The 22547-nt window shown below is 49.7% G+C and overlaps 2 protein-coding genes across 2 annotated transcripts; both read left to right on the top strand.

Moving 5' to 3' along the window:
* The first annotated feature begins 7905 nt into the window (after positions 1-7905).
* On the top strand, positions 7906-10295 carry TGME49_229450 (hypothetical protein). Its single transcript, XM_002367848.1, has 2 exons — positions 7906-8719; positions 9538-10295. The coding sequence occupies exons 1-2, from the start codon at positions 8525-8527 to the stop codon at positions 9751-9753; spliced, it is 411 nt and encodes a 136-aa protein (XP_002367889.1). The 5' UTR covers positions 7906-8524; the 3' UTR covers positions 9754-10295.
* Positions 10296-12901: 2606 nt separating this feature from the next.
* TGME49_229440 (zinc finger, C3HC4 type (RING finger) domain-containing protein) lies at positions 12902-22187 on the top strand (the record flags this gene model as incomplete). Its single annotated transcript, XM_018780233.1, has 11 exons — positions 12902-13056; positions 13758-13890; positions 14482-14550; positions 15145-15360; positions 15868-15933; positions 16309-16482; positions 17072-17307; positions 17603-18705; positions 19089-19658; positions 20443-20537; positions 21054-22187. The coding sequence occupies 11 exons, from the start codon at positions 12902-12904 to the stop codon at positions 21804-21806; spliced, it is 3570 nt and encodes a 1189-aa protein (XP_018636909.1). The 3' UTR covers positions 21807-22187.
* Between the last annotated feature and the right edge of the window lie 360 nt (positions 22188-22547).

The following is a 22547-nucleotide window of genomic DNA, read 5'->3' as shown; positions in this document are numbered from 1 at the left end:
CCTCTAAGAAGCGCTGGAAAACGCCCAACGTTGAAGTTTTGCAGTTTTTTTCTCATGACGTGCGTGCTCACTTATTTGTGTGTTGATCATTGTGCAGAGCGACGGTGTTTCGTGGAAGAAACCGCAGTTCGCAGGAGCACACGGGAAAGGACGCTCTAGTAGAAGCACCTGTTGAACCTGGCGGAACAGTTTTCCTCGCAGTTCGCGAAGATAAAACGAGTTCACTCTTTCCACACTCACTGACCTAAGAGAGTACCGAAATCTGCAGTTCTGTGCAGTTCAGAACATGCACGTACACGTGTGAACTGATAGGAATATTTCTACAGAGAGAGGCGCTATAGAGCATGCAAAGACACCTTCCCGAGATCGAGTGCTCCTCTAGGCACGATTACTCGCAATGCCTCGAACTGTGTTTTTAAACGCGTCGTCCTCGAGTGTTTTTTGCTTTGTCGGCACGGATTTATCCTTCAAGGAAAACAAACACATATCGAGACGAGCCGTGCTTTATCCCTATGCATGCAACGATCTAGACTTATGCTTCGTCGAGTTCTGCACACAGTGCACGTAGAGCAGTTTATAGTTTGGAGGCACGGACCCTGACGAAGTGTGGCAACATGAAGAGAAGCGACGGATGCCAAAGTCTGACTCTCTTGTCGACTCTGAGTGTATCGATACATACGTAAAGATAGCAATGCATCTCTAGATGCAGCACGCTCTTCAGTGCCAGAAAGCGCTCAGCGTAATATATAGAATGCTCGTACAGATGTTTGTGCCCAAAAGTCGTGTAAACGTCGTTGGTCGCCTGGGTAAACCCGAAGTGGGGGGGGGGGGGGCAACAAACGTTGCGGCCACTGACTTTGCAGTTTTCGGTGTTCAAGTGTTCTGAGACAGCCGGCCAATGCTTGAATCTGGATATGTCGGCCTTGACGGGGAAACAGACAAATGTGACGTGGTGTTAGGCAGATTTTGACGTCTGTGCAAGCGTCTGCGGTTTTGGAATGGAACTGCGAGGGAGAAGCGTGCCCAGAAGGCAGAGCAAGCGAATGCTTGGAAGAGGGATTCAAGAAAGCCTACTGCCGTGCAGAAAAGTGAAGCGTGCAGACAGTGCTTGGTCACGATTGAGAGAGCCCCAGTGATATCCCAACAGTGAACAGTGCACAAGGAAGAGGACGAGCAAAGAAAAGGAGAAGCAGAGAGGGTGAAGAAGAGACAGGGGCGAAAAGCACACTTGTGCTACAGAGAAGCGGAGCCTTTGACAGGCAGGCAAGAAGCTGGGAAGGACGAGTGAATGATAGCGAGGAAGGAGGGTAGAAAGAAATGGAAGAATTGGGACAAGCGAGGCGAAGTGTGCATGGAAGCCAGACGTGCTGTTTGTCCTTTGAAAAAAAATCAGTTGCACAATACCTGTGTCACGCAGAACCCACCATTTTCCGTCAAGACGGAGTGAGCTGTAAAAAAACGAAAGCGCATTCTCTTGTTTCTCTTGGTAAATCTCCTAGAACCATCTTCCCCCCAAGCTCTTTTGAAAAGTCGCCCCCGTCTGGGACAGTTGATGGGGCTTGGCTGTCTTGGCGTGCCTGTCTTTTTGTCGTGTTACCGCCCTACAACTTCCATTGTCGATTGCGAACGGTTCTGTTCTATGTTTCTTCGGCTACACTCATTATGGTTAGTAGCGATCTCAACGACGAGGGACACAGCAGGTTTCAAAACTGGGTTTTGTGTGTCCAACTTCGTTGCGCTGCACCCTTTGCTCACTTGTGTTGCGTATGCGTGCTTGTTGCCAAATGATACAGGGTGCGTCTTTCGCGATCTGGCTTTTCGTTCAGAAGATGAACGTCATAATGTCACGACGTATGTTGAAAGCACTTTTGTTCTCTGGCGCAGCGGAGCCGATTGCTGTAGCTTGTTTGCCCGCACGTGTGTTGGTCTTGTGTCCATTATCGGTTTCACATATTAGATTTCATCGCTTCCGTGGTCGGTAGTACTTAACTTTGAACCGTATCCGACATACAGTTGGAAGGGACTACAGCTCAATCGTCTGCGTTGTTGCGTCAAAAAAACGTTTCGTGGTGTTAAAAGTATTACCAGCAAAATCAACTCCGGAAAGACGCGGCTTTCTTGAGGCCGTTAGACCTGGTACAGACTGCCTGACAGCCATGGAGCAATTGTGGGCACTTTTGAATACCAGCTGATTATACTGCATCGCAGGTGGCACAGAAGAGTCAAGTGCAAACAGTTTCTTTCCCCTCGTTTTAGTGAAGCCCCTCCGAGACCCGATACGACTTATGGAAATCCCTCTTTTTTCCGATCCTTGGTTTTCCCAAGCGTTTCAAAAGTTCCAGATGAAAAGGCATTGAAGAATGCCCCTCCTTTCGATGCCGATGTGCAAATGCGCTGTCTCAAGCTTGTGTAGTGGCACAGCTGAAATTCGATAAGTTGGAGACCTACCGCTTTGAGCTGGGCACTAAACGGCATTCTGTGCGATGTCTGAAGAATTCCGCCTGCGCGCATGCTTTGGATAGCACATATGGTTCCAAGAACGAAACGAAAGACAGGGTATGCAAGGCAGCTGAATTTCGCCCCAAGTCGCAGGAAGATACAGACAAAGATGAGCAAGTGTCTTTTCTGTTAGACTCATGTTTCTGCTGAAAACGGTGATGATCTATGTCACATCCTCCAGCGAAGCCAGTCGAGCATGCACGTAGGGTGCAGCCCCAAAGCGTCAAGTCCAACTAGCTAAGGCTGGAAAAGCAAGCACGCGCACACAACGTATGGAAACAGAAAAAAGCAACAATCCAAGGTGGAAAGCGAAGTCCAAATACAGACTCTTTGGTATCAACTGCTCCGCATGGCACTTCAGCTTTGATTTGACATGAGGAGACACGTGTGGTCGCGTGCCTGCATACATCGCAATCGCCGGACGTTAATCTATTAGTTTTCGCACATAGGCTTGCCTCCGTTCACACGATCTTTCTCGCTTCTTCTATACAGTCCAAAGCTTTGTTTTGATGCGCATCTGCGTTCGACTTGCTTCCGGAAACACGTGCTCAAAGCATCGCTGCTGAATAACAGGTCACGTGGGCCAAACGCAATCGTCGTTTATTTTCTTGGAAATAAAGTCTCTGAAACTACTGCCACTCTTTGTACTGCAATTGCGTACAGTCAGCAGACCCGCAGAAGCCTTCACTGAGAAAGCGATTCGAGAGTTTGTCTACCGGGGAAAGCAGCTCACACAGCAGGAACTTTGTCGACACTTCCTGCAGGCATTGTTGGGAATTTTCCAAGCACCGTAATAATTTCGTTTCACAAATTAACATTTCACATGTATCTGGTGGTCTCAGTCCATTTTGCGTCCTTCCTCGTTTGTTGGTCTTTCCTCTAAAAGCTCCAAGCACCGCTCCTTTAATTGAAGGGAAAGACTATCGTGGAGGACTTGCACAGAATGCGCTCAACTGTCCGATGTGTAAGAGGGCATCGTGACGCAGAATCAGACTTTGGATGTGTGCGGATAAGTTGTAAAAGTTTGAAGCAGACAACAGGTCACTAAGTTTCAACCTTTATTTCAAGAAAAGCGGTACTGCGACGTTCTGCCCACATCCATGAATGTCTCTTGTACAACGGGTATTTATGGAAGTCATTTCCGCCCATTCTGAAGGGTGTGGTACCTCAGGACCATGGGGCCGACACTGCGGCATTATGACAGCATTCATGAGAAAACGGATTCGGCGACTCCAGAAAGCCGGCCGGTTTCTGTCGACGAACAAACAGTGTCTTGGGCATTATCCCAGTTGAAACGGCGGAGGGAGGCTCTGGAGAGTGTAGGGGAGTACGAGGAAGCAGAGAAAGTGTCGTTGCACATCGATAAGCTGCAGACTTACGAAGAAATCAGCAGGCGCGAGCAGCTCCGGACGCTTCACTTGCTACAGCGGCTCTGCGTCGACGATTCACACAAAGAGGAATGCGTGAAATTCCAGTATGCATGGGTACGCGCTCCCCGTTTCGCACCTGATATGCAATCGTCCCGACCTCACAGACCTCAAAAAGTGAAAATGAGAAAGGTCACCTTTCCTCCTTCCATATAGTCACTGGATGGTCCTGTTTTGCCCTCTTTCAGAAACGTCTGGGTGCTGTGTTCTTTCTTAAAGGGTGTCGTTGGAAGTTTCCGCTGAATGAGTAGCCTTGACACAACAGTGGCAATGCTCCTGTGGGCGGTCCAGATAGATGACTCATTGCCACCGCCGAGGCTTCGAAGAATCTGTCCAGAACCGGTTATGCCTCTGAAGAACAACTTTTTGTTTCGAGCTTTCTTCGACACTTTCACCGTCGTAACACGCTGGGCTTGACGCCAGCGGTCCCAGAAATTTCCGGGTCTCCTCAAAAAGCTCAAACCTCTTCTTACGGATTCAACCGGTATGTATTTCGTGCTGCGTCTACTACTGTTTCTCGTAGACAGCGTTCTCTGAATGATCTGTCTCTGAAACGAGGCATCGGGACACTCCGTTCACTGCTCTTCTCAGGAAAGAAACGTCCGAACCTTCGAGGAGAACGCCGGTAAGCCGTTTTCTCGGCACCGACAGAGGTTACATGTACGCATCCCCAATGAGAATGTAGTTGGTATGCGCGCGTGCTTGTGATGACATCTGAAGAGTCATTCAGTGACCGTCTCTCCATTTAGTTAGCAGATTTGCCGGTCAAATCTACCACCGACTTCCACTTGGGATTTGACGCAGCCTTCTCCGGTCCAATATGCAGGCCCGTCTTCATGCTTGTGCATGTTTGAACACTAGAAGCCTGTTCTTAGCCCAAAACCATAACTTCATGCTCTCACTTAACAAAGATGAACAACATAGATGTGACGGATCTACCGCATCGTCCTAGAGCACCCTCTCCTCCCGCGTCAGCTTTTTAGGCTGCTGTTGTTTCTCTCCTATGAACAGCAGCAATGGAGCGTGACCTTCAGGCGAGACAACACAGAGAACTCGTCTTATACTTGGAACGGGTATCTTGTGACATGCAACCACGTGTACCTCGCTGGAGTGCGAAGCTTCTGTCGCTGCGAAAACAAGAGTCGATACATGCGAGAGCTAAAAACTATCGCCAGGCACGGAAAGCAAAGGAGCTGGCGGATGCGTTGGAAGCGCAGGAAGTGCAAGAATGGCAAAAAATCCGCGACTCCCAGATCAAAAAGAAGGAGGAAGTCTGGAAACAAAAGCAGAAGGTTGAAATGCAGGGTCTGCTCGCTCGAATTGAAAGCGGCAGACAGGAACTCTTGCGCACAAGAGAGGCTGCGCGAGAGGTCCTTCTCCGGCGCTATGCGAATGTCAAACACCAACTTGAAACGGAAGTAAGTTCCGTTTGAGCATGGTGCTGAAGAAATTGAACACAGTAAATCTTCCTGAATTGCAAGATTCCTTGGAAAGTACATGCTCGACCTAGGCTTGCCACATACACCGGAAAAACGGAAAAACGACGAGCGCCGGAATTCTGCAGCTCTTGCGGGAACAAGGCAATGGCAAATGAACAGTGACAAACTCTATGCGTAGTCATAGACAGTGTGCAAATCGTCGTCTGTGTATTTATGCTAAGAGTGGGTAATCGCCACTATCAGCACACAATTTGACCGCGTCAGAAGCACGGATTGTTAGGATGGGAAAAGTGCAAGCACTAAGTCTTCTGTTGTCGGTAGCGATCGCCGAGGAATACCATCCGACAGAGGGAATAAGCTCGAAATATGTATATTCTGTTTTCAAAAAACCGTAGTCTTCCACTCTCAGGTAGACACACCTAGGTCTTGTGTCCTAGCGAAAGTCTGAGAACAAACAGCCCTTGGTCGTGCGACAGGCGTCTGATTTCCACTCCAGCTGGCTTGTCACTGGGTCTCGATTTCGACATTCGAGGAGAAAGGCGTATTCATGAAAGAAATGAAATCTGCGTTGCATCATCTCTTATTTTGTGGTATTCGCCTTCTCTCTTCGCGTCATTTCACCTGCCTCAGCAAAAGCTCACAAGACTGAAGAGCTTTCCTCGCTCGAGGTCGCGCTTAGCCATCAGATCAACTGCAGCAGGCCTATGACCTTCAGGATTCCTGTCCACGAGGAAAATTTCCGCGGACCATCCACGGACGTGGTCCGCACTTTTACTTATGCAACTGAAATTTATATTGCCATATATTTGCCACAAATATATGAATCTGAGTTTGCCGTTATTGGGCTACACAGATTATGGATACCATTTTAAGCGTCAGAATAGATGCACATGTATTCATGAAGTGACGGTCCAATAGACCTGTCTCCGATAAAGGCTCCTAGTTTAATTAAAACTGCATGAAAATGACACGGTCGCTCCTCGACAAAGAGCAGTTAGGGCAAGCTCAGGCTTCAGAGTTGGTTCCGCAGTCGTCGGATTATACGAATAAGAAGTTCCGCTTCCTTCTCATGCGTCTATCACGCTTTTGTCGTTCCTTCCATCATACATTTCTTGCAACTCGTTATCCTCTTATGCCCAGTGAGTACCTTCCGCTCGTGTTCCCCTGTTGGTTCAATTCCTCGGCACGCCACCGCTTGTAGCGCTCAGGACGAAATCGGAACTGTGCTTGTTTTCTAACTCGTGCGCTTAACAGCTTATCGCCATTCGCTTCTCTCCACGCTATTCCAAAATAATGCTCCCCTTCTAACCCACGATGTCCACCACATGCGTTCTCCGCATTTATTGAGACATCTGAAAGTGTGTAAAAGGACCGATGCAACTCCACGGTTCCTTCAAGAGCCCTGGGGGAATACAGGAGCTGCAGATCTAATATAGGGTTAAGCGAGTGGGTTACTCCTATCTCAGTGGCTATCGGAATGGGAAAGTGGCAACGCTTTTGCAGAATTTTTTTCAGTGCACGTTCTTAACCCAGCTCACATATCACATCTGACGGTGAACTACTGTGCCTGCCTGGATCTTGTTCAATACCAAGGGGACAATGGGTCGACATAGAGGTGCTGATGCTATCCGAGGTTTCGAGCTCCCGTAGTTATCCGGCCGGTTATCCCCGGCGTCTCTGGCGACCGTACGGATGCAAAACACCTGCCACAATCAATTTATTTATCTTTTTTCAAACAGACTTCCGCTTTGATGGAACCATGAAACCCCGAACGTCAAAGGACAGTTCGGAGCGCACGTGATCCTCTAGCCTCATCCGAGCCACAACTGCAGAAGCCTTCATCTGTATCTGTTACAATTCTCGGATTGGCAGACGCAAGTTTCTTCGCTCTCGCTTTTAAAAGCAAGACATGATTTGTGTTCCTGGTGCCACTAGATCCGAAGATCTACTACCGAGTAGACGTCAAGGCGAAGCACAGGCTGTTTCTGTGGGCGCCGATTGCTTGTCAGTGAGCGCTTTAGAGTGTTCTGCAAGAAACACAAAGCTTCAAAGCATCCGCCCAAGACATTCATCCGGAGATTCGATTCGTTTCCAGCTTCACCTCTCTCCCAAGGCGTGCGTGCTTCCTGTGGATGCGGCTGAGGTCAAGCATAAAACGTCTGTCTATCTACAAAGCGCACTAAATGATCGTATAAACGTAGATGCGGATGTTCGTTTGTTCAAACACGGCTGCAGAAACCCAGATTGCCTGACAAATCGAATGCAGCTTCTTTGCGCACTGGAAACAGACTTTTCCAGCACATCCACACGGACACCGGGGGAAATTCTTCGCATTATACATAGGAACACATCGAAAGGACTTTCAGGTATGGAACGGGGCATGAAACAAAATCTTTTTCAAACAGGAACGTGGCAAAAAATGTGTGGTTGGCAACTGGCGCATGCACTGTGTTTGATTTTTCGCGTGTTTTGAGGCAATGGCCTCGCGTTGCATGCACGTTGCGTTCTACGCTTTTTCCAACGCCGACAAAGTCTTCGCCACATTTTGCCGACACGAAAGACCCTTGTTCACGTCGGAAGCTCCAAATTTGAAGTTGTGAGCCAAACGTTCCGCGTTGCATTTCAGGTGGACCAGCTTTTCTGGTGTGGAAAAACACTGTGTAACCCGTCATTTCGTTGTGCGTTTTCCTTTTGCCCTTTCGTGGACAAGGGGGTTTGCCCTCTCGAGTTCGTTAGGACGACGAACGCGACTCTTCAACGCGCCAGTGAACTTGTTCTGCGTGAATGCACGCGTCTCCGCCTTTCTCTGGAAGCTGTCGCCACTAAGTTCGGAGAGGAGAACCCCTCACATTCGCCTGCGGGAGACGTTCAACGCGGAAAACGCGGTTCGTCACTTGGAACGACATTCTTTAGAGCGAAGCAGCGAGCAGACGGACTGGAAAGTGGGCAGAACGAAGCGGAAAGGAAAAGACGGGGACGTATGACTTATCTGCTGCAGGCGTGGACGCACAGGGAAAGAAACACTTGAAAGGGGTCACCTGTCTTTGTTGACGGAGAGAGACTGCTGTGGAGAGAAGCGACAGGAGAGAGTGTTTTGTTGTCGTTCCCAGAGGACTTTCTGGAGGAAAGGAGAGGCCGGAGGAAAGAACTGTCGAAACTATGGTGCCGGTTCCGCAAAAATCCGAGAAAGACCCTCCTGCCGCGGGACCTGAGAGCGACGACGAGGGATCTGGCGACCGAGAAAGCCACCCCGAACCTGGACAGAAAGAATGGAAAGCAGAAAAGAAAGAGTTGGCTGCTCTCGGCGACGACCGCGCAAACGAGGGTAAAGGCGACATGCAGATGAACGAAAAGGTATGAAAAAGGCGACAGGTACTGAAAGGGATCCAACTCGACAAGAACGGTCAATGCAGAAAGTGGAGGAAAACGAACGCAAGATCGATCCGGAACAAGACTGAGGGAAAACGCAAAACCTCATGGCAGATAATTCATCGTCATGCATATATATATATATATATATTAATATGTGTAGTATATGCATTCATATGTGTATGCATGCGTATGCATCTGTAGAGGTGTGTATGCTGAGATATTAGCTGTATGAACAGCGATACTGGTATTTGACTAACAGGACGTCTTGTGTTGCATCGATACAGGAAAGCAGGTGAACGCTTTTGTTGCGTGATTTGATGTGCACTCACCTTTCCTTTATTTGGATACACAGGTCCTAAAACACACTTCTTTTTATAGATTGCATCTTTGCAACTTGTAAAGGCATGCGAGTCTGTAGTGTTCTGCTGTTTGGTTAGAGAGAGCCCGTGCGGCGGCACAGCTGGAATTGACGAGACCGGAGTTTCTTCGAGTTACGCATTTGTCTCCTGCGTACTTGAGCGAGTGTGATAGGACTCATCACAGACGCTTCTTCTTCGCTTCGTTCTTCTTTATTTTTTGTCTCTTTCCGCCGTCGCTACCTCGCTGTGTGTGTGCCTCACCGTACCCTCTCACCCTTTTCGTCTTTCGCTCTCTTTGCCTCTGTCTCTCTTCCTCTTTTTGTTTCTCTCTCTCTGTCGCCTTCGTTCTCTCTGTGTCGACCATCTCTGCCGCCTCTCTTTCTCTGGGTTTTCTTCGTCTTTGTCACCGTTCTTCCTCCCGTTTGTGTGCCTTTTCGACAGCAACGCGCTGCGCTGATGGACTCTCTGAGTCGCAAAGAGGGGAACAACAGTCTCGCGCATGTGGACCCCAAGGCGGTGACGGAAGTGAAAGACCTGTTTCTTCTTCCGCCGCGTGTGGCGGAGAAGGCACTGCGGATGGAGGGCGGGGATATCGCGAAGGCTGTTCGTCGGCTTATGTTCGAAGAAGAAGAGGAAGAGGAAGGCGTCCTCGGATGAGAGAAGGTCGTCCAAGCCTCGGCTTCCGTCTTTCGCCAAGGAAACACAGATGTCCGAGATCCCCCAGAGCGGAGCTGCGCCAACAGCTCGTCAGCGCATACAAGACACTTGGCGCCGATTGCATGTCGACGCGGCCGCGAGGAGATCCGGAACCGTGGGCAGCGGCGTCCTGGGATGTATAGAATCACGAAAGTCGTCTGTCTCTTTCAGACGAAGTTCGCGCCTCAGCCTGGTCAAGAGCTTTCGCGCTCCGCAACCATGTCTGTTTCGGCTCACGAGAGCGTCCATTCTTGATGTGTCTGTGCATTTCTGTAGCGCATGCAGTGCACGCATCTCTGTGTCTGCGCGGTAGCCTTCTCAGCCTACGTCACCGACCTGCTTCGTCTTTTTGCTGGGCCTCGATCCTGTCTAGCTTGCTAGTCGAATAGCCGTTTCTGGCCATCTGTCGAGGCGAAATATTGCTTCTCAAAGATCACAATTGCCGCTACTGTCACGGTAACGACGACTCGGATTCTCTAACTTCATCTATGTGGTATCCCTACACGGCGTCCAATGGGTTCTACTTCTACAGGAACTGCCAAATATGCTCTGCTGGAGAAAACAGACCGACAGCATGAGAGCACTCGCGGTTCTGCGTCGCTGGCACAAGAATGATCGTTGAGTAGACGAAAAGGCTTTTATAGGGAAGAACTTCAGTTCCCTTTCTTGAGAAGGCGTTGGAGTGATGCTGAGCTGTGTCGGTGTATCCGCGCTGGACCATTCGTTGAGATCTTGAATCTCTCTGCAAACCAAAGGTTCTTGTGTGTTAGCAAAGAACACTTGGATCCGGAAACAAAGATAGTCGAGGTGTGAATCAACTCCATGGCTTTAACCAAATAGTTCTATCTTCAGTCCTTCCGCGGAACTATGCACCACCAATACTGAAGGCAAAGGGAAGCAAAGCACTACGCAGAACGAACCGGAGACAAAAGAGGAAGGTCCACCTCCTCTGTCCCTGACACCCGAAGCCTTACTGCAGATACTCAGTCACCCAGAAGACTCAGCCGCGCGAAAGACCAAGGAAACTTGGTTGGCGTAACATACGAGACTCAGCTGCATTGCGCTCACCCTTTAAGCTGGAGGGAGTGTCACTCTCGACATCAACTGCAGCCTGGTACACGGTGTGTACGGGAGATTTCGCACTCTAAACATTGCACGGGTTTGCGGAAATGAATCTGCGGTGTCTCTTCGCTGAAAAGGCGACCTCGAATTACTGTTTCCTGGATTTTCGGTGGCGAACCGGCGACCTTTCACCTCCAGGCAATGCAGTCTTCTTCTGCCTGCAAGGAGAAAAGGCTCGCGCAGTCGTCAGGCTCGGACAATATGAAGTTGTGCTGTCTGTCTTTTCCCAAGCCATCTCGAGACGTGCTCGCAGGGACTTTTTCCAGTTCTTTTTTCCGCGTCTGAGGCCGTTCTTTCTTCTTTACTCGACCGACCAACGAGCACCTTCCGCCTACGGCAGACCCGCAACTTCTTTGGACGGTTGCTGTCGCTTCGCAGTGTCTGCATCAACTCGGTGAGACGCGCTTCTGTGTTTTCGCTTGACAAGAAACAGCACAGCGACTGAAAACCGGTCGACTGTGGAATGGGTCAGGGCGGCGCAAAGCGTGAACGGGGTTCCATACATCAGCTGTGCAGTGCACACCGAGGTAACTTCAAAGAACGGAGAGACTCGAACTTCTTCCAAAGTTGATTTCTCATCAGTCTGCCTCATCTGCTCTGTTCTTGGTGGTCGGGGAGCTCCCTCGTGCATGCATCGAGAGGAAACGAACTCTCGTCTGTGGAGAACCTCGTCCAAGAGCAACGCCGCTCGTTCTGCAGCAACACCGTCCCTTTCGCTTGAAGTGGCGCGCAGCGTATTTCGGGGAGTAGAGAGAGCGTTCTAAACCTTTTGGAATTTGGCTGCCGCATACATTCTCGTTTCCACGACCTCAGCGTTTGTGTGCCCTCGTAAGCAAAGATCCAGCGCAAAAGAAAACAGACCAAGTGCCCCCGCCATCGTCAACTTTGCCTGCTTTTTTTCGAGGTACCCGCCAGCGCGACACACTTCTCTCTTTCATCGCTTTTCGATGAATGAGCTTTTCTTTCTCTTTCCTGTTCACTTCTGGCTGTCGTTTCTTCTCTGAAAAACCCGGCTCTCTACACGAGACTTTATCTTTGTCTTTTCCTCAGCCAGTGACTCCGCCACGCGGCTTTCGGACCACACAGCGTCTTTCTTTTCGTTCCACCGTTCCTAGACTAGACGAAGTCTTCTTGAAGTCTCTGTTTGCTTCTTCCTCCTGTCAGAGAGACAGCCGACTCTCCGTTTAAGCGTTGGCAACGACCGGCACGTCTTGCCGTTTTTTCTTCAGTTCCCTGGGTAAAGAAGAACTCAAAAGTCTTCTTTCCAGAGGTCCTTTCTCACCTTCTTTGTCTTCCCTTCGTCCCGGGAGACACACGCTTTGCAAGCGACGCGCGAAATCTCGGAAACAGAGGCCGCTCTTGCTGGGTTCTTCGTTTCTCCTCTCGTTTCTTCTCTTTCTGCTGTCCGTCTCCTCTTTTTCTTCGCCCTCTGGACGACGCTTCTTCTCGCGTGTCTTCCTCCGATCGCGCCTGCCTCGTTTGTTGTCTTTTGCTCCTTTCAGGAGATTCCTGCGACGAAGCCTGCCAGTAACTTGCGCGAGTTCGTCCTTCCACGAGCGCTTCTGCGGCCAGACAGCAAACAAGAGAGACTCTCCTCTTTCAGATGCCAGAGGACAGGTCACGCAAAGATCAGAGGGCGTCACACTCGAAAGACAAGCCGGCGGGGGGAGAGCAGAGGAAACACAGAAACTAACTCACATGCAACAGACCGCAGACAAGGGACAGCGGAACACTGAGAAGAGAGAAGAAGCAAGAGGAGAAGAAGCAAAAGGAGAGGAGGAGCGAGAGGGAGAGGAGGAGCGAGAGGGAGAGGAGGGAAGAGGTGGAGGAGAGGGTAAGGAGAAGAAGCGAACGAGGAGGGGAGACCGAGGAAGAAACGGAGAAGAGAAGGGAGATGCATCACATGGACTGAGGAAGAAGCCTTCTTCGTACGCGTCACACCCGGAATCCGTCGAATCGAGAAGAAAAGCGAAGTTCCTGCAGAAAAATGGCAGACCCGCCAGAACGAGGCACTCGTCGAAACGCGAATGGACCGGTTTGGTCTCTTCAAGGTGGCTTGCTCGGTTGGGGGGCTGCCGCAGCTGCATGCGTTCACTCTCTCATGACCACGAGGTCTCTCGCTGAATGGAGTCAAGGTGTCGAGTAAGCTGCCGATGCGTCTACTCAATTTGCCTTGTGCACATCTGCCTCTGCCTCTGTCTCTGCCTCTGTCTATCTCTGCCTCTGTCTCTGTCTCTGCCTATGTCGATCTCTGCCTCAGTCTATCTCTGCCTCTGTCGATCTCTGCCTCTGTCGATCTCTGCCTCTGTCGATCTCTGCCTCTGTCTCTGTCTCTACCTCAGTCTATCTCTGCCTCTGTCTCTACCTCAGTCTATCTCTGCCTCTGTCGATCTCTGCCTCTGTCGATCTCTGCCTCTGTCGATCTCTGCCTCTGTCGATCTGTGCCTCTGTCTCTGTCTCTACCTCAGTCTATCTCTGCCTCTGTCTCTGTCTCTGCCTATGTCGATCTCTGCCTCAGTCTATCTCTGCCTCTGTCGATCTCTGCCTCTGTCGATCTCTGCCTCTGTCGATCTCTGCCTCACTCTCTGTTTGTCTCTGTCGATCTGTTCTATCTTCGTCTATGTCTGTCTCGATCTCGTGGCGGGAGGGGAGTGGGGGGGGGGGGGGATCTGCATCTCTCTTTCTCTATTTTTTTCTGATTCGCCTCTCTCTCTGTGTGGTTCTCTCCATGTGCCGCGTGCATTTCCTTTGAGCATCTCTGTCTCTTTCTGTGTCTGTCTTCGTGTTTCCCTCTCTGTTTCTCCATCGGATTCCGCCCGTGAGTATGCTTCTCCTCTCCCCAGGTCTCTGCTGCTTGCCTGGCTTCTCCTGACCTTCTCCAGCTACCTCGTCATGGAAGGCTCAATGCGGCTTTTCATCGGCAAGCTCCGAGTCTTCGAACGCAACCGAGCGAAAGAAAAAATTGCTGAAAAGACAGTAAGGCGTCTCTGGAGCGCACAGCTCCCGCGCCCATGCAGAAAATTCAGAAAATGAGGCGCACACTCGGAGGACATCGATTGTCAGTAACCATATACAGGGACCTAAATACACACACATACGTATATATATACATATATACATATATATATATATATATATATATATATGCACAGAGACCTATACACATGTGTCTGCATCTATCAGCATACAAATGCTTGTATACGCACATCTGTATACTTGCATCCACATATTCATTGTTACATCTTCTTATATATAGGTATTTGTCAGCACACATGGGCACATACGGATGTATATGTATACATATCCATACGTTAACCAGATCCCAGAGCTTTTTGCAGGATGCTTTTTCGCCTGTGGACATTTCATCAAAGCGAGAGGGAAGACAGAAGAGATGAATCAAGAGGCAAATCGTACGCATGCTTCAAACTGCAAATCTGTATATCTCATATATTTATACGGGATATATATATATATGCATATATATATATATATATATGGTGTATGCACGCGCGTGAAGTGCACATCGCATGCATGTTTTTCGTGTGTGATTGTGCGGCTGTGAGTCAGGTGCAAGCTGTGATGCTCGTGGTGGCAATCGCGTACGACGTCCGAGAGGCCCTCTACTGGCTTATCTGGGCAAGTGATTCTCTTCCTTCTCGCACATTTCTCTGTGTCAACATATCTGCTTTTCGACAGAAACGCATGCATCTGCACACATATAGGAGTATTCATATACGTATCTCTTATCTGTACATCCATGTATCCAACTGCGTATCTTTATCTCTGTGTCTTTGTGTGTCTACATAACTATAAATCCGTCTATCTATGGATCTCTCTTTCTATGGATTCCTGTCTCTATCTCTCTTTGTATATACATAGATGTATGCATACTTGTATCTCTTTGCATCTGTGGGGTTCTGCGTCTGTATATGTTCAATCTCTCTCTATGTGTTGCCTCTGTGTCTGCGCCAGTATGCGTGGTGAGGACTTAGCAAGCGTTGCTTGCGTGCATCTGCGAAGCATTGCGTTTATTTGTCTCGCTGCTCTGTTTATCGGTGCTGAGCGTTTTCCGACAGAGAGAAGTAGAGGTACATGCGCATGCACGGAGAGACGGGCAGATAGACGCACGATATGCGTATGCGTGACCTTCGGTAAATACAGATCCAAAAGTTGGTGTGTAGACGGATGGAGAAAACTTTTGTGTAAATGCATGTTTGTGTTTTGCGGCAGCTGACACCTCCAGTGTTTCTTGCGGCGTCGCTTCGGGTGATCAAAGACCGACTGAACAATCCCGTTCCGACAGACGCGCGCTCCGGCAGTCCAACATGCTCTTTCTTTCTCTACTCGATGGCGATTCTCTGGGTTACGTTTTCCTGGCTCTTTCTGGGCGCAAGTGTAGTCTTTCACGACGTCCACGCGAAAACCAAGCTCGTCCTTCTTTACGATGTAGGAACGTCTTTCTGCCTGCGGGGAGAGAGGAAGTTTCGACAGTCCTTCCAGTCCTGTGTCGAGCTGGCGAGACATCCGGTCGATGGCTCTCTCTCGATTTCCGTCCCTGCGCCCTAGCGTCGTTGGCTTCTCTCTGCGATGGCTTTCTCTGTTCGCTTCGCCCCGAGAGACTTCGTGCAGTCCGGAAAAGATGGAAACCTGGAGTCTTTCGAAACCAACCTTTTTGACAGGTTTCTTCTGAACGTGCAGTCCTCACGACCGACATACGCACGAACAGACCTCCCGTTTTGAACGTAGACTCTCTTGGCGCTTCTGTCTAAGGGGATGCTTGTGTGTAAAGAAAGGCAGGTGCTTGCGTCTCTGCCGCTCCTCTTTCTTTCCTGGCGTCTTTCTTTCAAACCTGCACATTGACGCAAGGGCCGTGTGAAGAGATGTGGCGACGGCTGCACCTCTGTACATTTGAGACTTTGTTTCCGGCCTCCTGGCTTCTCTTTGACTCTGCAGGCGGTGGCACTCTCCCTTGCGTGCATCACGGTGCAGCTTTCTCTCCTCGTCAGTCCTTCTCACCACGTAAGTTGTTTCGTGTGTAAATCTCTCCGTCGAAATCTGGCCCTTCTCTGCCAAGATGCCGCTTCTCTGTTCCCCTCCTTGCAATCTCTCTGTCCACTGTATGCGCACACATGCCAGCATTCGTATTTGTATACATACATATATACATATATACATATATATATATATATATATATACGTATACATATATACAGGTATACATACATACACAAACATACAGATACACATGTACATATATATATATATATATTTACATAATCATATGCATTTGTATATTTGGATAGACGTGAACGAGATCTTTTTTTCCGTTAGACTTTTCTTTTTGTGTCTGAGATTGTGGGCGCCGATGGGGCGTGCATGCGATGTGTGTTTCAGTTGTACTGGTCCGCCGTCATGGTGAGCACGCAGTTCATGCGCATCACCACTGGAGTCCTCCTGATTCTTCAGCAGTTTTTCGTGTGGCAGCAGGGAGCAAGCGGCCTTCTGCACGTTGCAGATCTTCTTCTCTTCATGCGCATGAAGAATGCGTTCGGCCTCATTCACCAAGCTGTACGTACAGCCGAATCTGAAGAACCCGCCCGCAGTTCTGTTCAGACTGTGCATACGCGGATGCGTCTCGCTTTTGAAGTCGCTGCTTAGTTGCAGATTCACACGGATTTCTGCCGGCTCCTTTTGCTTCTCCTCCTCCGCAAATGCGGGCAACGGACTGGACGCCTGCAAACAGAAAGATCTACATCTGTCGGCACATGCCTCGAGACGCCCTTGTCTCCATGGACGGGTGGTCGTTTTTGCATGCGCACCATCTTGATTCGCTCCCCAACACAAAGCTCTGGTGTCTGGTTCTGCATGTGCATCTGTCTCCATTTAACTACACACAAAAATACGTAGTTACGCATGTGAATCTTTACCCAGCTACCTGCGAAAACAAGGCGTATTCACCTTTCGTCTGCAGCTTTACCACCTACACAAACACTCATATATATATATATACATATGTATGCATATATATATGCATATATATATGCATATGCATACATACGCGTGTGCAGAGTGGTGGATGCTTGTGTTTCAGGTGTCGCTAGATGTTACGGTCGGCTGCGTGCATGCATTTGGTCGCGCTTTGTCTCGCTGCCTTCAGAGTCAGGCTTTGCGGAATCACCTCCTCGTTTGTCGAACTTTGGGAAGCGTCTTGCCAGATGCAGGGAGCGACGAAGCTGGAGATGGCGAAACGGATTCGGATCGATTCTTCTGTGTCATTTGTCGAGAGAGTCGCCGAAGAGGCGAAGGCTTCAAACGCCTCCCCTGCAGCCACAGCTTCCATTTCGCCTGTCTCCAGCAGTGGCTCACGGCCAGTTCAAACATCATCTGCCCCGTGTAGGAAACAAACACCAATCGCCACAGGAACTTGTACCTAATCATCTCTCTCTACATATATACATATATATATATATATGCATACAAGCAGTGTAGGCATTGCATCCGTGTTGCGTCTCTATTCGTCACATATGTCGATATATATATATATATATTTGTGTCTTACTTACGGCTGCATGTGTGACCATTGTGTATTCACGGAAGTGTAGAAAGTGAAGGCGATAGGTACAGATGTGAATACTTGCACATGCATGGCGTTTCATTTGCTCGCACTCCACTTTTCTTTTTCCTTCAGCTGCCGAGCCCCAGCTCTTCCTTCCCGAACTTCTGCCTCAACAGCTCGGACGGAAGGTGGACAGACAGGCATCCAAAACCGCACACAAGCCGCCGAAGAATCAACTTCTTCTTCATCCGCTTCTTCTTCCTCTTCTTCCTCCTCTTCTTCCTCTTCTTCCTCCTCTTCTTCCTCTTCTTCTTCCTCTTCTTCCTCCTCTTCTTCCTCTTCTCCCTCCTCTTCTTCCTCTTCTTCCTCCTCTTCTTCGTCTTCTTCCTCCTCTTCTTCGTCTTCGTCTTCCTCTTCTTCTCCACGACACACGTTTGTAGCTGCAAGTAGTTCAAGCGCTCACCCAGGCGAAGGCCGTTCTTGTTTGCCAGCTGTCTCCAATAGTTTCGCTTCTGATGTGGGGACGCTTCAGTCGGCTGTCGGCGTCTCTCTTTCCTCTGCTGACGGCGCCTCCGCAGCTTCGTCTCCTGCACTCGATTCTTCTTCTGAGTCTCCCATCTCATCGGTCTCGACTCCCCAGTCGTCCGCGGCTTCTCACAGCTGCGTCTCCGTTTCTACAGGCTCTGCCTCCTCGTCCTCTTCCGCGTTGCTCTCTGGAACTCATGAGTCTCCTCTTCTTGCCACCCTCACTGTGCCAAGGTCACCTCTTGCGCAATCCGTCGAGCGGGTGCCGTCTTTTTCCTCTTCCTCTTCTCCTTCTGCCTCCTCATCTTCTTCTTCCTCTTCTCCTTCTCCCTCTTCTTCTCCTTCTTGCTCTTCTTCTCCCTCTTCTTCTCCTTCCTCTTCTTCCTCTTCCTCTTCTTCTTCCTCTTCTTCTCCCTCTTCTTCTCCTTCCTCTTCTTCTTCTCCCTCTTCTTCTCCTTCCTCTTCTTCCTCTTCCTCTTCTTCTCCCTCTTCTTCCTCTTCCTCTTCTTCTCCTTCTTCCTCTTCTTCCTCCTCATCTTCCTCTTCTTCCTCTTTTTCCTTTTCGTCTTCTGTGCCCTCGACTTTGTCTGGAGCTGCTGCTGCAGCTTCTGTGATCGCTGCTGCAGCTGCAGAGGCGGCTTCGGGGCGAGCTCGACGAGATGAGGGCGCTACGGAGCTCGTCGAAGATTCGGACGACGACGACTTCGATGGTGAGTGTCAGACGGGCCTCGCGTTCATCAGCGGTCCCAAATTTCTGTTTCTGTGCGTGTTCCCAAACCTGTTCTCTCTCCATTGTCCACACATATATATACATATAAATATAAACATCTATACATATATATATATATGTGTGTGTATATATGTATGTATATGTGTATGTACACGTACGAGCATGCGTCAGTCCTTGCAAATATATAGTGCATGCGTTTATCTGTCTTTCTCTGCCTTTCACGGCTGTTTGCGCGTGGTCTTTGTCTGCGTCTGACGTTGGGGCTCGCTTGCGCGACCGCAGGATGGCCTGCAGAATTGCGTCACGAGGCACCCCTTCGGAGCACTGTCCAGAGCGCTTTTCGTCTCTTTTCGGTGCATGCAGAGCCATACACACCGCTCGTCGTCATCTTGGCCCTGCCGTCGACAGATCCGCAAACAGTCTCTGCAGCGGCTGACCTCTTCAACTCCTTTTCGCCTCTCCCTGCCTCCGTGATTCAGTCCGCTATGGCGCCGTACTTGCGCCAGGCAGCCGCCCGAGCTGGGTCTCCCGGCGCCGGAGACGCTGGTTCCTTCGTTATCTCCGCTGCGCGGGAGGAGTCGGAGACAGGCATCGCCTCGGCGCGCGAAGGCCTTCCTGCGCAGGCTCCCCCGGACGCTCCTGCGCCCTCAGCCGGAGGCGCATGTCGCGATTCTTCGGCTACCTCACTGACCGAGGGAGACAGACGGGGAGATCGAGAAGAGACGGAGGAACGGAGAGAGGCGCCGGTGTCCCCTCCCGCGTCTGCTCCGCCGCGAACCGACGAAGAGATCGCTGCAGCGGTCGCGGTTGAAATGTTGGCTGAAGAATCTGTGGCGCTCGCGTCAGAGCCTTCCATCGCAGCTGCGACTCTCTGGGGCATGACTCAGGCTGCCGCCCTCAACCTCTCTCCCATCGCCGCCTTCCACCTCGAAAGTAAGGCTTCGTCGACCTGCATTAGGATCGGGGAGGAAACTCGGAGAGAAGATCTGTCGCACTTGCCGGCGACGGCCCTTCTGGAAGATTTATTGCATGCACCTTTGACTCGTGAAGCTTCAAACCGAGACAAGCAGTACCTTCTATCTCCAACTATTTTCTATACGCAAGCAACAGCATAAATATATATATATATATTTATCTCTTGACCATATAAAGGTATGTGTTATATGGGGGATGCGCATGCATCTGTGATGTTCTAGCCTTTTGTCGAGAGCTCTGTGAACGCAAATCGGTCAGGAGGTCTTTTGAACAGTCATAGAGAAACCGAGGTGCTCCGGGGTCGCTCAGTCGGCGCTTGTGAGGACAGGAGAGAGAGGTGGGTGAGGAGAGATGACGAGGAGTCAAAGACGAGACACATTTTTCCTAAAAGTCCATGGAAACCATAAGCCGCGTGTGACCCGTCACTGACATACATCTTCGTATCTATATACAAATATATATATATATATAACTACATGCACGTAGATATATCTTTGTGTATATACGTTCATGTATATATATATATATGCATATGTGTCTGTATGTGTATGCGTGTGTATTTATGTGTATATATGTCTGTAAATGTATATGTGCGACTAAGTTTCTTAGGTCACTCTGTAGAGGGCGAAAGCTGTTTTCCGCTGGAAGAGAATTAGAGAGCACCCGGTTTTAAGAAGGCGGTAACGTGCATTTTCATAGCCATTTTCAGATTGCTATCGTCTTCGTTTCCATGTTTCTCCAGTTCCAGACTTCTTACTCACTGTTGGAGGGCACCAAGTCCCAGGGTTCATTGGTCGACTCATCGAACGCGGTCTCCGCTGTGTCATCGACATGATGGTGAGGAAGTGAAAAGGTCTCTCTATCCAAGTTCGGCTTGTCCAGTGAGCGTGTCTTCTCAGCCATTTCGATCTTCTCTGTCTCCACACCTAGCTTCACCTGCATATATATATATATATACGGGGCTCCGTGCGTTGTGTCCAGCGTCATGGATTTCTTCTTTTTTTCTATGCCCATGTGCATGCGTGCAAATACGTCTATACATCTCAATATATATTTATATACATATATATATATATATATGCTTGGACTTAGTAGAAGCGTTTGTGTACATGCGTTATGTCCATAAACAGGAATGTATGTGTAAAAACTGTGAGGCTGAAACGAGGGTGAGAGAGTGTGTGTGCGACGAACAGAAAATCAAAACAGCATGCATGTTGGTGCTATATTCCGTCGCAGCTCAGCGTGTGATGGAGGCGTAGATCGAAGAAGGTCGTCGCGTGTATTGTTTGATGCATGCGGATGATTTTCTACGTTGGTTTGTAGCCGTATCGTGTTTCGATTGTTTTTTCGTAGGGCATTCGAGCAATCCCTTTGCCTCCAATTCCGCGTATTGCGGCAGTGCCCATCCTTGCCACTGACGCTCCACATGATGCCTCCGCAGTTCCACCGCCTTCGTCTGAACAAGCGTCTGTTTCTAGCTCTTCTTCGCCCTCTGCCAGTTCGTTCCTCTCCACTCTTTCCTCGCCTTCGGCGTCGCTAACTTCCTCTTCTTCATCCTCTGCTCTTTCCTCTTCCTCGTATTCCTCCTCTTCCCTTGCTTCTGCGCCTTTGTCGGATCTTATCTGTTCGTCGGTTCCATGTGCCTCCTCGACCTCTTGTCGAGACCAGTGTAGAGAACTGCAGGCGGCGGAAAGGCTTCTTTTGTCTCCTGGAGAAAGAGAAGAATCGGTCGAGCGAGCAGGCGAGGTGGACGGGGCGGCCGAGAAGCATGCAGTTTCAGAGTGTGCGTCGTCCGAGGGGGATGCCACTGCTAAAAAAAGTGAAGGCGGCCGAGGCGAGAAGGATCGCGACTGCGACATTTCTTCGACGCCACAGACGAGACTGCACGACGAGAAAGTCAAGTCAAACAGTCGCGAAGAGTTAGAGGGCTACCAGAAAACGACGGCCGACCCGGGTGTTTCTCCCGAGAAACCGGAAGAAATACGGTTTCCGGAAGAGACAAAGTCCAACTTTTCTTTACAGTTTTCGGTCTCGGCTCCGGCAGAGGAAGAAGAAGGGAGACAGCGGCAAGAGGAGAAGAAAGGGGTGGTTTCTTTGTCCTCTTAGAGGACACACTGGCAGCTAGTCCCGATCTCCATTTGACTCTGTTCCGGTTGTTTTCAGAGAAACTGAGATGTAATCTTTAAGAAAGGAGTGAAACTGACGTTTGGTCGGGAAATCTCTGGACCATGTTCGGGGAGCACTTCTCGAGAACGATTCAAAAGGCGAGAGCTGCTGAATTTGCGTGGCGTTGCTGAAAATCGGCAACAGTGGAATCTCAGAATGCATGCAGGGGAGCAGTGTTGACACACGCCTGGAAGGAAGGAACGAAGAGGAACGTTTACCAAAGTATACGTGATGTAATTCAACTACGTAAAAGAACTGCAAATTCTTGCGTTCTCTGTTCGGATTTGAGTGTATCCCTTCCTATAAGTAAACGTTTAAAGGAAGCAGCGTGGGGGGAAGAACAGCAAAAGTATGCTACACTCTTATTCGCTGTTCTCGCGCGTAGCCTGCTGTGTCACTGCTCGTTCAGCGTCCTACTGTCTGCTGTTTCTTGTTCGCCTTTTTCCACCACATGGTTTTGCTTAGTCCAGTCGGGTGGTGGAGGAGTCTAGCAATCCAACGAACTCGGCTGTCTGTATCTTGTAGCTGCTGTCATATCCAGACTTCTCTCAGAGTGTCTCGCTCTTCTCGCTGTCTCTCTGACTGCTGTCACCGCGTTCGAATGTAGAATGCTCACATGTTACCATGAAGCAGCACCACTTTTCCAGAGCAGTCGCTGGTTGACAAGTCGCGTCTACCCCA

The sequence above is a fragment of the Toxoplasma gondii genome, chromosome VIII, assembly GCF_000006565.2.
Source record: "Toxoplasma gondii ME49 chromosome VIII, whole genome shotgun sequence".
NCBI classification, from domain to species: Eukaryota; Apicomplexa; class Conoidasida; order Eucoccidiorida; family Sarcocystidae; genus Toxoplasma; species Toxoplasma gondii.
This window is presented reverse-complemented; position numbering and strand designations above follow the sequence as displayed.